The 14,056-nt window shown below is 29.9% G+C and overlaps 2 protein-coding genes across 3 annotated transcripts; one reads left to right on the forward strand and one right to left on the reverse strand.

The window, feature by feature from the left end:
- Positions 1-616: 616 nt before the first annotated feature.
- Positions 617-6,286, reverse strand: LOC130813311 (uncharacterized). 2 transcript variants are annotated; one of them, XM_057679120.1, is made up of 5 exons: positions 5,960-6,286; positions 4,973-5,476; positions 2,182-2,569; positions 1,982-2,059; positions 617-1,120 (listed from the first exon to the last, which is right to left on the reverse strand). In XM_057679120.1, coding segments are annotated over exons 1-5 (1,026 nt in total). In that variant the 5' UTR covers positions 5,962-6,286; the 3' UTR covers positions 617-1,066. The 2 variants fall into 2 exon arrangements, with proteins under 2 accessions (XP_057535103.1, XP_057535102.1); XM_057679119.1 differs by having other exon boundaries at positions 617-1,123; positions 5,960-6,273.
- A 1,439-nt stretch (positions 6,287-7,725) lies between these two features.
- On the forward strand, positions 7,726-12,084 carry LOC130813321 (ankyrin repeat-containing protein ITN1-like). Its single transcript, XM_057679132.1, has 3 exons — positions 7,726-8,736; positions 9,976-10,385; positions 11,253-12,084. The coding sequence occupies exons 1-3, from the start codon at positions 8,019-8,021 to the stop codon at positions 12,078-12,080; spliced, it is 1,956 nt and encodes a 651-aa protein (XP_057535115.1). The 5' UTR covers positions 7,726-8,018; the 3' UTR covers positions 12,081-12,084.
- The last annotated feature ends 1,972 nt before the right edge of the window (positions 12,085-14,056 follow it).

Consider the following 14,056-nt stretch of genomic DNA (forward strand, 5'->3'; position numbering starts at 1 on the left):
CTAAACTTTATAATTCTCAAATTTTTCATTTGTAATTTATAATTAAAACTTGATTTGAAATGAAAAACACAAACTTAGAATTTAGCTTCTCAGTTTATTATAGCTAAATCTCTCAAGTATGAATGATTTAAAAGAAAAATGGTATATTGATATTAAACATAATATTAACCTAAAATCTTGTCCAAATTGAACACATAGCTTTGAAATTTTTTAATAATATAAGCATATAAATAGGAAAAAGGAGGAAGTGTTCTTTTAGGAAAACTTTAAGAAAGAACATCTCCCCAATAAAAGAAACATTTAAATTATTGTGTATCATTTGTTACATTCGCACTCTACTAATCAACACCCCCTAAACTCTACAAATCTACACTTTTTATTCATTTTATTAAATCATCAATATATTACGGTTAGTACGTATTATTTTATTTAGACTATTAACTTAAAAAATAAGTATTAATCCGAATTCATATCTTTAGTACGCACTATTTTATTTAGACTCTATTAACTTCAAAAATGAGTATTAATTCGAATTCATATCTTTAGTACGCACTATTTTATTTAGACTCTATTAACTTGAAAAATGAGTATTAATCCGAATTCATATTTAAACTGCTTGTGAGTCATGACTAATTGACTATTGTCTCATTAAAAAGTACAACAAAAAATTAAATGTTTGGAACAATTTCAAGAGAAGGGATTTTTTGTATTAAATTATCCCGTAAGTTGAGATTTGTACACAGATCAACAATGAAGGCATATATTTGCTTTAATATCAAAAACATACTTCACCTTATATAATAATAAAGCTGGGCATTTTTTTACTGCCTCCGATCCCCAGACCCGGAATTATTCTCTCAAATTATAAATGATCCTTTAGGGGCAGGGCCGATACAATGCTTTGCCTTGGCCCTCCAGAGATTCAAAATACTTGGTAATTGGTAACCACAAGCACCGAAACTTAAGAGGGTGCAGCTTGAACAGGCTAAAGAGCTCACCATTAACAGAGCATATGCCTGTCTGTTGGGGCGGCCAAACACGTCCTCCGTTAACTCGCTTTGTGGCTCTACTCTGAATCACTATCCATCGTCTCCAGTCCTTTTAATCCCCTTCGCCTTGGCTGCTATATTCCACAATTTCGCAATATTCAATCGGCAGCAGAGGAAATGTCTCATTTGGGATTAAAGCAAAAAGAAAACCACAATAACAAGGTTTTTACATCTACAAATTAGGAGACTACAAAAAAACGTTCACATAGGAGTATTTTGCATTCATCATCTCACTTTCTTTTACCCTCGCAATACTTTCTTTTATCCATTTCAATTTTCTTTATTAACCTAAATATATATTTTCAATCTCAATATTTTTATTATAGGATAAGCTGAAGAAAAAAAAGGTGAGAACCAAACCTATAATAAATAAGATAAGACCCAATTTTTTTTTTATTCAATGTACGAAATTCCAAGGTTGAATTGTACATTGTAACAAAGTTATTTTTCATTAAAACAAAAAATAAAAGCAAATAATTAATAACACAATTCATCATGTGAATTCATTATGGTTCATGTAACAATCACATATCAAATGAGTAAACAATACTCCATCATAATCTTTTTATTCGCCTTATTTCTTATTTCACACTATTTTCATTTGTTAGTATTTGATTTAAATTTTATACTACTTCTATTTCGTTTTAAATGTAATGTTTGCTTTTTAAATATTATTCATTAGTTACTCTTAATTTGTAATTTATTCTTAATCTATGAATTAAAACATAGTCAAATGTAATTTAGTTTGATTTATCTTAACATAACGTGTATTAATATCTATTATTTATAATTTAAATTATGCATATTTAGAGATATTAAAGATTGAATAGTGTATTGGCAAACGTACAAAAAGCAAATGAGGCACGGACAGAATATAAGCTAAAGTTAAAACATAATGATGTGAAATCTTGATTGAAAAGAGCATTGCTTACCTTCTTTGCGCTCTTTCTCTCTCGGACTTCATACCTAGCCCTCGTCAAATCTGAAAGCCAAAGACCTGGAAAACAATACTGAACCAACAAAAAAATTAGCAATTATATAAAAACAATACTCCTCCGCCGAATCGTTTTGCAACATACATAGCAAATCTAGTGATACGAAGTGATAACAAAAAAAAGTACCTAGTCCTTACCTGGAGGGCTCTATCAACAGCTTTGGGTCTCTTTTTAGGTCTATGAGGAAGTTTAGTACCCTTCATTGCGTAAAAATCATCTTCCTTTTCCTTCCTAGAAAGGGATACATAAATCCTAGGCCACTCGATAACTTCACGACTCTTCTCGGCAGCCATGGATCCAGAACACTGCTCATGCTGATCTCCTTCACCTAATTCTAATTGGTTAGCCATTATTGAATCCTCTGATTTTACTTTTGTTATTGTAATCTTTTCAGCTTTGTTTATACATGATGGAGATCGTTTCCCGATCGTAGATCTTGAAATTGGACGGCTACTGCTACTACTACCTCCGCCATTTCTTGATGGTGAAGCGTTGTTTGTTGCAATTGTCTGATCAACTTGGTTCCTGATCATCATTATAAAACTAACAATTAATCTTTTATTTTAATTTTTATGGATGAAAACCCAATTTATTAAGGGAATGACTTCTACTTTTAAAATTTTTAAATAATAACCTACCCACTTTTTAACGGAGAACTATTTTTCTTTATTTTTACATCCTTTTTAAACATTATAATAAAGTATTATTTTTCGAGCAAATAAAGTCATTTTTACAGCGAATAAATTCTAACACTAAGCTCGGAGATAGACACACTTGTTTTATAAATTAAAATTTTTAAAAGCTTATTTTGAAAATATATTTTTAAAAAAAATTAATTTTATTCAAGTTTTCGACAAGCCAGGCCCAGGGCCTGAGCCTGGGTAGTATATAAATACAAACAGATCTAAATTGAGACTTCAGACTGCATTTCTGTTTAGAGTAGTACGTGCACTACTTTTAAACATTCCTATTAAAAAAGGTCTACGTGTCCAATACTCCAATTAATACACTTTTTTTTTAATTAAATCTCTAATGATCATTGTCAGTTAATGGTTTTTTTAAGGAGAAAATGTGAACCAACAAGTTAAAAAAGTCATTTAAAAAGCTAACAAAACTAATCATTTCCTTTTAACTTAAAAACTAGTTTTTCAACTGACTGAAAATTATTTTTATCGACTTGGCCAAATTAAAGAGGTCGAAAATTATTATTTAATATATACAAAAATTAAACAATATGTTATTATTCAAATAAAAAAATTTAGAGGGATCAAAAATTTAAACTCACAATTTCAAATTCAAAATTTGTACTTAATACAGCTAATATATTATAAAAATATTTTGCCTTTGTAAACTATAATTCAAAATTGTTTAAAGGGAATCTTTAGATCAAAATAATTTAAAAGTGTGCAAGTAAAAAAAAAAACAGTGGACGTATTTAAAGATCAAAAATTGCTAGTAAATAACAATTATTGGTCATAACTATCCACCAAATTTCATTCATTTGTTAAAAATAACTACTAAATTTTATTTGTTTGTCAAAAAATAAACAAGTTTGAAAAGTCCAAACAAGGTTTTTTTATAGATATATAAAAGTTTCATTTTTGATAGAAGTAATTTTTATAAAATAATTTATTTTATAGAAATTAAGGCTTGAATATTCATTAAATTTTATAAGGAGTTCATTCATTCCTATTTAATATTCCCATAAAAAAACAGTTTACGAAAATTAGTAAAAGTTGAATCACATAAATGATGGAGATATTATTTATTAAATAATAATATTAAGAAAAAATTAACTATAATAATACAAACTTTTAAAGATTTCCTGTAATAACTCATTTATTGATTACCACGAATAACTTCAACTTGGAGTAAATTCGGATAACTAGATGACTAGCTGTAGTAGTTAATTTACCAAGAAAGTGAATTGAAAATTAATTTAAAATTAAAGAAAATTTACATAAAAATTTCTAAATGATAAAAAAATCAGAAATTTTTTTTACACTTTTCGATATTTTATTTTAATTATCTTTTAATAAAAATAAACCTTGTTGATAGCAAATTTGGATTATTTATGGTAATTAAAGGAAATTATTATAAAAAAGTCATAAAAAATTGAATTATTCTAGATATTTTCGTAAGTCTATAATTATTAAAAAATATAAAATAAAATTAATAGAAAAAATATAAATACGGTAACATTAAAACTGTTAAAATAAACTTTTAGGGCAAAACATATCATAAGCAATATAAAAATATTAAATTAAAGTTAATGAAAAATATGAAAAATCATAAGCATTAAAATTCTTTAAATTATGATTACTACAGCTAATTATATCCAAAAAATAATATATAAATATAAAGATTCTTCAAAAAATATAAAAAAACAAGCTAAAATTAAAAAAAATAAGAATATTAAATAGGAAACAACGAGCATTAACTTTTGACAAAACACAAAATACAAGTACTCCTATTTGAAAAAAAATAAGTTTTAATAGGTAGATTTTAACAATTTTTGACAATAAAAAAAGGGAATATATTTATATTTCAGTAAAAAAGAGTTTTTCAATTTTCCTCCGGAACTAAAAGTAAAACAATTGATAAGAAAATCAGAGAGTATATATTATTACATGATTTGAAAATAAAAAACCCAAAAAAACACATTAATATCAAACTGACCCCAACTGTTTTTAAGAAAAATGTTTTACCACAAACCAAGCAGTCAAGCACTCCCCAAGTCTTTTGTCTTCTTCAAAAAAAAGCTTATCAGATCCAGAAATGAAAGCTTAATAACAAAAAATACAGTCAAAACGTATAGAAAATTCCCAGTACCCAGAAATTCTACCAATTTTAACCCAGAAAAAGATCGCTATAATCAGGTAAAAATCAAATCAAAAACACTTTCAACATGATAATTTCATTTAATACCTGTTTTTAGAACCCAGAAATCCGGAAGATTCCTTGCCATGAACAAACCCATGGGTTCTAACCCGAGAAGAACCTCCATTTTTACCACCATTTCCAGACGTTGAAGCTCCAGAACTGAAACGAAGATGTGGCGGCGGCGCCATTACATGATTGTTATGTTTCTCCAACACCACATTTAACATCGGCGACCTTCCTTCTGTTCTTGAACATCTCGATCTCTTCCATGGCCCCCATTGTGGCAGACTTGGGGTGATTTCGTTAGCGGCGGATGAACTTGAAGCTTGTTGTTGCATTTCTTGCTGATTCTGAGGTTTATGAATTGACCCATTAAGATTATTAGTGTTGTAATTTCCTTCAAAAGTTGAATTTGAAATTCTTCCATTTTCTGGAATATTCTGAGTTTTCTCTTCTTTGATTGGTTTTGAACTACTGGGATGTGATTTCCTTATGCTTGTGGTTGTTGTTATTGTTGAAGCCAGATTATCTGGGCTCATTGTTTGGTACCTATAAAGAGAAATCGTTACTATCCATATCAATTAAACCATTAAGAATTAAGATCTAGGTTTTTTTGAGAAGAACTACAAGATCTACATGAAAAAAATGAATTAAATCAATCAAAATTTTTCTATTGTGTGTTTGGGTTTGAAGTTTAACAATCCATTTATACAATAATTCTACTAAATTGGGGATGAATTTTTATGACTATTAATAAATTTCAGATAACTGTTTTCTTTTTCAAGCAAATTCAGAAACAAAAAAGCTTCATCTAACACAAAAAATTCAATTGAAATGTGAAAAAATAACTGAAAATTCATGAAAACAAAAACAATAAAGTACTCCAAATTCCATTGATAAATGAATCAATTTCGTTATTCAACTAAAACAAAATCCAGAAAAATTGACGGACAAATCAAACACATATTTGAATCGATTTCGTTGAACATCAACATTACATCCTTAATTAGAAACAGAAACTGGAAGAATTACATTCTGAATCAAAATCCACGGAGAAAGAAGCTTATAGCGATTAGATCTTCCGAAAAGTATAATCAGACATATGAGATTTAGTACTACATGTAGCAACAATTTGAGAGGCTAAATTGTGAGAATATTGGGGAAACCTGACACTCAGATTGAACAACCGATTAAAGGTTTTGTTGAGAGAAGATTGAGAGAATGGTGAGTAAAGAGTTGAAGATGAGAGAGGGCGAGGATTTGGAGTTAGTTTCTCTGGTATAAAAATGGCGACGATGCAGAGGAAAAAGAGATATGAATAGTGGTATGTTTTTTTAGTCCTTCATAAAGATTAGCGAGTATTAATACAAGATTTTTGTTGGCCATTTCTGCCCTTTTTATTAGAAATTTTTTATTGGTAATCTAGTGGTTACCGGTCAAATAATGTACATGAACATGAGCCTAAATTTTTAGGGTTCGTCCTATAATTTTTGTTACAAGTAGAATTAACGATTTATGTCTAAATGATAAGTTTGATGTGTAGGATGTATTTAAAAACATAACAATTAATTGTGAATTATAATTTTTAAATTTATGACTTTTGCTAATTACAATTTGACGTGTAGAATGTATTTAAAAATATAAGAATTAATTGCGAATTACAGTATTCAGGTTTATGGCTTTTGCAAATTATAGTCTTGATGTTTTTTTTTTTAATTACAGTCTCGAAAATATTAAAGTGTACCCAATTTAAGCCAAGTGATCGTTGACCAACCCATATGACTTTAGACCAGCCTAAATGACCGTTGCCAATTATACCCTTGTGTTTTACCACTTTAACGTTGTTTTACCCATCATAATGATATTTTTTTAAAAAACGAACGTCACGATTAATCTGTTGGGATAACTCTTTTTTGAAATATGGTCGAAACAAATACTTGTTCGTCTATTTTCCGACACGCAAACCGAAAAAGATATTTAACGTCATTTTTAGCACCTATCACGATAATTTTTCAAAAAACGGACGTCGCAATTACACTTATGAGATAACTCTTTTGAAAATCCGGTCGAAATAAATACCTATTCGCCTGTTTTCCGACACGTAAACCGAACAATTATCTAGAATAATTCAATCTTTTTATGATTTTCCAACAATAATTTCAACTATTGATTAATCATGAATAATTCAAACTTTGGAAGGTGAACCCAATAACCTGATGACTTGCTATAACAAGTTTATTTTTTAAAAAAAGATAGATTAAAATAAATCGTCATAATAAATTAAAAAAAATTGAAAAAATTTATGATTTTTTATGTAAATTTTTAAAATTTTTTAAAGTTTTATATTATTTTTTAGTGTACCTTTTGATGAATTATCTATTATAATATGTCGTTGGATTACTCAAATTTGCTCTAGGCAATAGTCCTTAAAGTTTTATGGTCTGAAAATTATGAAAAGGGTTGAATTATTGTATACTATGTTTGAGAACGAGGATTTAATTTAAAAATTTGAAATTAGCTTAAATTAATTGTTTGACAAATCAAAAATTTTTTAATTTAAATTTAGATCAAATGTCACTATTGTTTTAAAGTAGTTAAAGTTGAAAATTTAAAAATAACTCCTCAAACATTGTCATTCTTAAATTCTTTATTTATAATTTCGTAATTGAAATCTATAATTTGAAATTAAATATTTGTTCCCAAATACTATATTAGGTAATTTTATTATTATTTTATTATTATTATTATTATTATTATTATTATTATATAAACGCTATGTAATCGGCATAAAACGTGGTGAAGAGGAACAAAAGTAGAGGATAGGTTAATGAAGTTGTAAAAAATGAAATGAAAAAATTGTTAAGATTATCACCATTATGATAATCTTCCCGATTGACATGGCATTTCCCAACACGAACACACCAAATCATACACCATTTCCTCAAAAACCACCATTAATTTCAGGCAAGAATCTCAAAACCTCACCCATCCCCGTAGCGGGTCGGAAAAACCGTGGGTTACTAACGGCTGGGTTCCGCCATTAAAATAGTTTAATGGAAATCTACATATTGTAGTCGTTCCATCAATAAATATGGCCCAAGGAAATAATCTCATGAATCGATCAAATTCTTTTGATGATCTTGAAAGGGGAGATATTATACAACCATCATCATCTTCCCCATTTTGTCGGACTTTTATCATGTCTAATTCGGGTAAGACATTGTTGATTTCTAGCCCAACCTCTGGAAAGAAATTAAGATCGTCTGAATCTGCTAAATCTTTGGGTTCATATTCATTCATCAATAGATCTTATGATACAGACGGTGGGAATTCTCCATCGATGATTATGTCGAATACGGGTAAAGCTTTAGCTATGTCGGGTTCCGGCAAATCATTAGCGGTTTCCGGATCTGGGAAATCGTTTTCTGTGTCGAGTTCGGGGAAACGGATCGATCAGAAAAGAATGTATGTGAAGCAAGTTACGGGTAAGCATAAGGATACAGAACTTCATTTAGCTGCCCAGAAAGGGGATGTTGAGGCGGTGACTAATGTTTTGGCGGAGATTGATGCCCAGATAATGGGGACATCAAGTACTGAGGTTGAGTTTGATTTGGATTTGTTTGCGATTAGATCCGCCATTGTTAATGAAGTTAATGAGCTTGGTGAGACTCCATTGTTTATCGCTGCTGAGAAGGGTCATCTTGAGGTTGTTAAGGCGCTTTTGCCTCATACTACATCTGAGGGTGTTTCTGCTAGGAATCAAATTGGGTTTACTGCTTTGCATGTTGCTGCTAGCCAAGGTCATCAAGGTATGACTCCATTTTGACCTCCAAAGCATAGTGTAAAAACACAAGGCCACATCATCCAATGGCGACCATATAGTATTTTTTAAGTTTATCCAATCAAAATATAGGTTGCATTGACCGCAAAATCATCCGTATCGACCATTATCATTTATCATAACCATGACGGAAATGGAATTTTCGCACTATGAGTCTAAGTGATGTATATTAAGATATATCTCCTTCGTCCCCGTGGTAGGCAGGAGAATCACTACAGATAAATAAAAATAAATTGATTTTTTTGTAGGGGTGAACATCTAACCCTTGTGACAGTGGAGAAAAAAAGGCATTGACTACTAGAATCTTATTTGTTCTTATCTTTTATCCCTTTGAATATGCTATATTGTGATTAAAATGAGAAGCATTTGACTTTAATGCAGTAAATTTAGAGGTTCAAATAAAAAATGCAATTAATGATATGATTCTTCACCTAATTAATGGAAATGTCTATATTAGCAAATCCAATGTAAGAGTAATTATCAAATATCAATGGATATAGGGGTTATTGACAACATTACAAGTTACAACATAAATGTTCTTTTGAGTTTTGACTATGCTTTTTCTTTGAGATAGGTGTTACATGATTTTCATAACTTTTTTGACTCTCTTTTTGGGTAGTTTTTATCTTAATGACTACCCAAGTGATTTTTAGAGTAGTTTTGTTAAGATGAGTTTTTAATTTTTCCTAGATAATCATATTATATGGAGACAAAATATTTTTGTATCAAAGGTCGTGGGTTGTTGGCTAGTTTGACTATTTACTAATATGAATTGTTTTATCGCTTCATCACTTTTATAAGTTAATTGTATGAGTTAAATGTTAATGAAGATGTTTGGTAAAATAAGTTGTAGTTAGTTAGGTAAAAAAGTGAATTAACAAGCTGAAAACCTATGGAAACATGTACTTTCCTTTTGGCTCAAAAGTCGGCCTTTTCAGCCGACTTTAAAGTAATTTACCAACTAAGTTTTTTGACTGCTCGACCAATCAAAAAGCTAGAAACCAACTTATCAAGTGGCCAAAATGTCATTTATCAAACAGTTCAACAACAAAAGTATAATTGATCTAAAAGCATCAATATTCAAAAAAGTGTCTTGATGTCATCATTGAACATCTTTTATGGTAGTTGTGGGCAACTTTTTTGATAGAGTTGGGCAACCCAAATTTCTTTGTGTCTTTGTATATCTTATATTAACTCCTATGTACAGCTATTGTGCAGGTTTTATTAGACCATGATCCTGAACTAAGCAAAACGCTAGGCCAATCCAATACAACTCCTCTAATATCTGCAGCTGTAAGAGGCCATGTAGAAGTAGTCAATGTGTTATTGTCACAAAACTCTAACTTACTTGAGATGCCTAAATCAAATGGGAAGAATGCCCTACATTTTTCGGCTCGTCAGGGACATGTAGATGTCGTAAAAGCATTACTAAAAAAGGATCATCAACTTGCTAGAAGAACAGATAAAAAAGGCCAAACTGCTCTTCATATGGCTGTTAAAGGTCAATGTGTTGAAGTGGTTCGGTTGCTACTGCGAGCAGATCCAGCCATTATCATGCTTCCAGACAAGTTCGGGAACACAGCATTACATATAGCAACGAGAAAAAAGCGAGTCGAGGTAACTATTCATCTATTCAGATTCCTTACCATAGTTGGAAATTGTCATTTTGTACAAGAGTTTTAATTCCACCTAACAAATTGTGGTTAGATATAAGGGATTTGTGAGAAAAGCACAGGTTGATTAGTATATGGATATTGATCTAAAATTCTCTTGTTCAAATGGGTGTGAACTTATATGGCAGTTCTAGTAGAGATAGTTTAATTTCCTATTGTGGCTTGTTTTTCCAACTGAAACTGAATTATCAGCTATTAGTAGATATCTCGGATTGTTAGTAGAAGAGTCAAAAGGTTTCTCGATTTAGGAAAAATATTAAGGGGATGCCCGAGAATTGGTTGTTAACTATTTTCTTTAAGTTTGTTTAGTTGACCAGTTGGTAGCATTGCTGCGAAAAAGTGAGCATCAAATCAAAAGCTAATGAAAAAAGCCGTTCAAAATTGCTTTCATTTTGACTAGAGGTGTTCTAAACAGACCCGATGGCTCGATTTTTACCCAAACTTATAACTGAACTCGATTTGACCCCTACATCAAAATTCGAATTATGTATGTTACGGACACAAATCCGGTTTTGAACCAACTTGAAACATCTAACCCGAAAATTAAGCTGATGACCTGAATGAAAGTTATCTATCAAACAAGATTTTGGCTGCTTGACCGACCAAAAAGTAGTTACCTAACACTCTCTAGCTTTCGGGCTTGCTTAAACCTATAGATGTTTGAGATCTTGCTATGTATGTGATTAGCTATGTTATTTAATTGAATCATTCAATCAATTTGCCTTTGCCTGCAAAATTGCACAAGCTAAGCTTAAAATAATGTCTTAGCTGAGAAATCCATATTGAATCATTCCTTTTGCTCCATGTACAGATAGTGAATGAACTCCTTGCCCTTCCTGAAACCAATGTGAATGCATTGACAAGAGACGGGAAAACTCCATTAGATATAGCAGATGCTCTCCCTTTATCCGAAGAAACTGCAGAGATAAAAGAATGTTTAACACGATACGGAGGCCTTAAAGCCAACAATCTAAACCAACCAAGAGACGAGCTTCGAAAAACTGTAACCGAAATTCAAAAGAACGTCCACTGTCAACTCGAACAAACTCGAAGAACCAACCAAAACGTATCGGGAATCGCTAAAGAACTGAAACGACTTCATCGAGAAGGAATTAACAACGCCACAAACTCAGTAACAATCGTAGCAGTCCTTTTCGCAACTGTCGCATTCGCCGCCATTTTCACCGTCCCCGGTGGAGACTACAACACCGGAGAAGCTGTAGTCGCAACCACAACCTCGTTCAAAGTCTTCTTCCTGTTTAACGCGGTTGCTCTTTTTACGTCCTTATCTGTTGTCGTAGTTCAAATAACGATTGTTCGAGGCGAGACGAAATCGGAAAGGAAAGTGGTTGAGGTGATCAATAAGTTGATGTGGTTAGCTTCAGTTTGCACTACAATTTCATTTATTTCTTCATCATATATAGTTGTAGGAAGACATCACAGGTGGGCAGCCATTTTTGTAACAGTTTTAGGAGCTGGGATTATGGCTGGTGTTCTTGGAACAATGACTTATTATGTTGTGAAGTATAGTAGAATTAGAAAAGTTAGGAAGAAAGAAAAGCTAAGGAAACAAAAAGCTTTCCTTGACATTGATGTACTTTCTGAAGATTCTGCTGTTAATGCTATTTATGCAATTTAACATCTTTTTTTTGTTTTTCTTTTTAATTTTTTCATGACTTGTGAATTTTAAATAGGGAAAATTGTCAAAAATAAATTAATTTTTGTTTGGTTCAGTGAAAATAGACTAAACTATTGTTTATTTTTGAATAAACTCACCTATTCAATATATTTGCTGAAAATAAATCAACTATTGTTTATTTTAAATTCTTAACGTACAAAGAAGATTTGAAGATGATTATAAATAATAAGTGAATTTTATTTTTAACAAATACTTAATAGTTAAATTTATTTATTATAAATAATAGTTGAATTTTATTTTTAGCTGATCAAGTAAAAATTGATTTATTTTTGACGACATCTCCTTTTAAATATTAATGGTTTTAACATTTGTACTTTGAAGATAATGAGCTAGCTAAAGGACTTGAATTAATTCTATATCTGGGAAAAATAGCATCGGCAGCAAGAATATATTAACTTCCTTCAATAAGTGCTTCTGAATAATCCAAATCATGATATTTTACTTTTGAAAATTTTAAATCAAATTATGAAAAGTCAAAATCATACTTTTCTTTCTTGTTTGTTTGAATTGATTTTGTTTGTGATTTTTATTCAAAAACTTTAATTCTATTTAATTTTACCTAAAAATTCAATTATTAAAAAGAAAAAAATACTTAGAATAATCTAACTTTTTCATGATTTTCTTACAATAATTTTATTTATTTATTAACTATGAATAATCAAAACTTTTGGAGTATTTGCCTAGAGTAAACTTGATAATCCCATGACCTGCTATAGTTAGTATTTCACCAAAAACAATCAATAGAAAATTAATGTAAAATTTTTAAAAAAATTGAAAAATTCACGAAAAAAATTTTGAATAACTAAAAAAATCAGAAAATTTTTAAATATTTTTTATCTGATATTTTACTTTAATTTGTCTTATTTTTTTTTTAAATAAGGCTTGCTATTACAAGTCATCGGATTACTATATTTACTCTAATAAAATATCCTTTAAAGTTATAATTATTCATAATTAATCGATAAGTAGGATTATTGTAGGAAAATCATAAAAAGATATTTTAGGTAGTTTTTCCTATTAAAAACCATTATCATTTTTGAAACAACTTGTCGTCGTTGTTGTCGTCGTCATCATCATCATTCCACCCAGTATTCCGCTCATAGAAAAACTAAGACCAGGGTCTGAGGAAGGAAAGACTACGGCAACTCATACCCATAAAGGAGAGCGCGGCCAAAGGAGTCCCCCGGCTCGAGGAAGATAAGAGACATGATTACACGTTCAAGATAATTTAAGGTCTATAAAAAGTAGAATCACTACAAAAGAAAACAAAAAACTAATACAAAGGAAACGATAAATGCAAGAGGTGGTCCCTGATTGGCATCAAATTTTCCATTTTTTTGTTTAATACTCCCTCAAAATTTTTTTACTTGTCTCATTTTTTTTATTGGATAAGTTCACTTTACTTGTTCTATTTTTATTTTAAGACCTATATTTATAGGTAGTCCCCTCCAATTCTTATTATTAAAAACACCCGATATAGAAGTTTACTATTTTAAATGTTAACCTCATTTTCTTAATATTTTTGTCCAAACCAAGTGGGACAACTAAATTGAATTGGAAGGAGTATTTTTAAAAATTAAAAATTAAACATATATTATGAAAACAAATAGACTTTTATTTATTTATTTTTATTTTGCAAACATTTTTTACCCCTTTTTACTGGTGCTGTACTGTTTTTTATTTTTGTCTTACCTTTATTAATCAATTACTATCTCTATCTCTACCTTCAGTATTAGTTTTGTTTCATTTGTTTTTTTTAATAATATTAATAATTAATAAATTACTCTAATTACAACTCAATAGAGATATATCTATTTAATTTGTTTTAACATAATTTTATTAACAGTATTTTTAAAATTAAGAAAATTTTATATTAAAAAAAATTGAATATAGTGTAAAAATACTTCTTCCGTTAC

Source organism: Amaranthus tricolor, chromosome 5 (assembly GCF_026212465.1).
Source record: "Amaranthus tricolor cultivar Red isolate AtriRed21 chromosome 5, ASM2621246v1, whole genome shotgun sequence".
NCBI lineage: Eukaryota > Viridiplantae > Streptophyta > Magnoliopsida > Caryophyllales > Amaranthaceae > Amaranthus > Amaranthus tricolor.

Bases quoted from the DNA above. Each gene is read 5' to 3' on its own strand.
- LOC130813311 (XM_057679119.1), bottom strand. The intron at 2,060-2,181 runs GTAAGGACTAGG...TTGTTGGTTCAG, and splicing joins CTGTTGATAGAGCCCTCCAG to TATTGTTTTCCAGGTCTTTG. The intron at 1,124-1,981 runs GTAAGCAATGCT...TGTGGAATATAG, and splicing joins AGAGAAAGAGCGCAAAGAAG to CAGCCAAGGCGAAGGGGATT.
- LOC130813321 (XM_057679132.1), top strand. From the start codon at position 8,019: ATGGCCCAAGGAAATAATCTCATGAATCGATCAAATTCTTTTGATGAT. The intron at 8,737-9,975 runs GTATGACTCCAT...TCCTATGTACAG, and splicing joins TGCTAGCCAAGGTCATCAAG to CTATTGTGCAGGTTTTATTA. The intron at 10,386-11,252 runs GTAACTATTCAT...CTCCATGTACAG, and splicing joins CGAGAAAAAAGCGAGTCGAG to ATAGTGAATGAACTCCTTGC.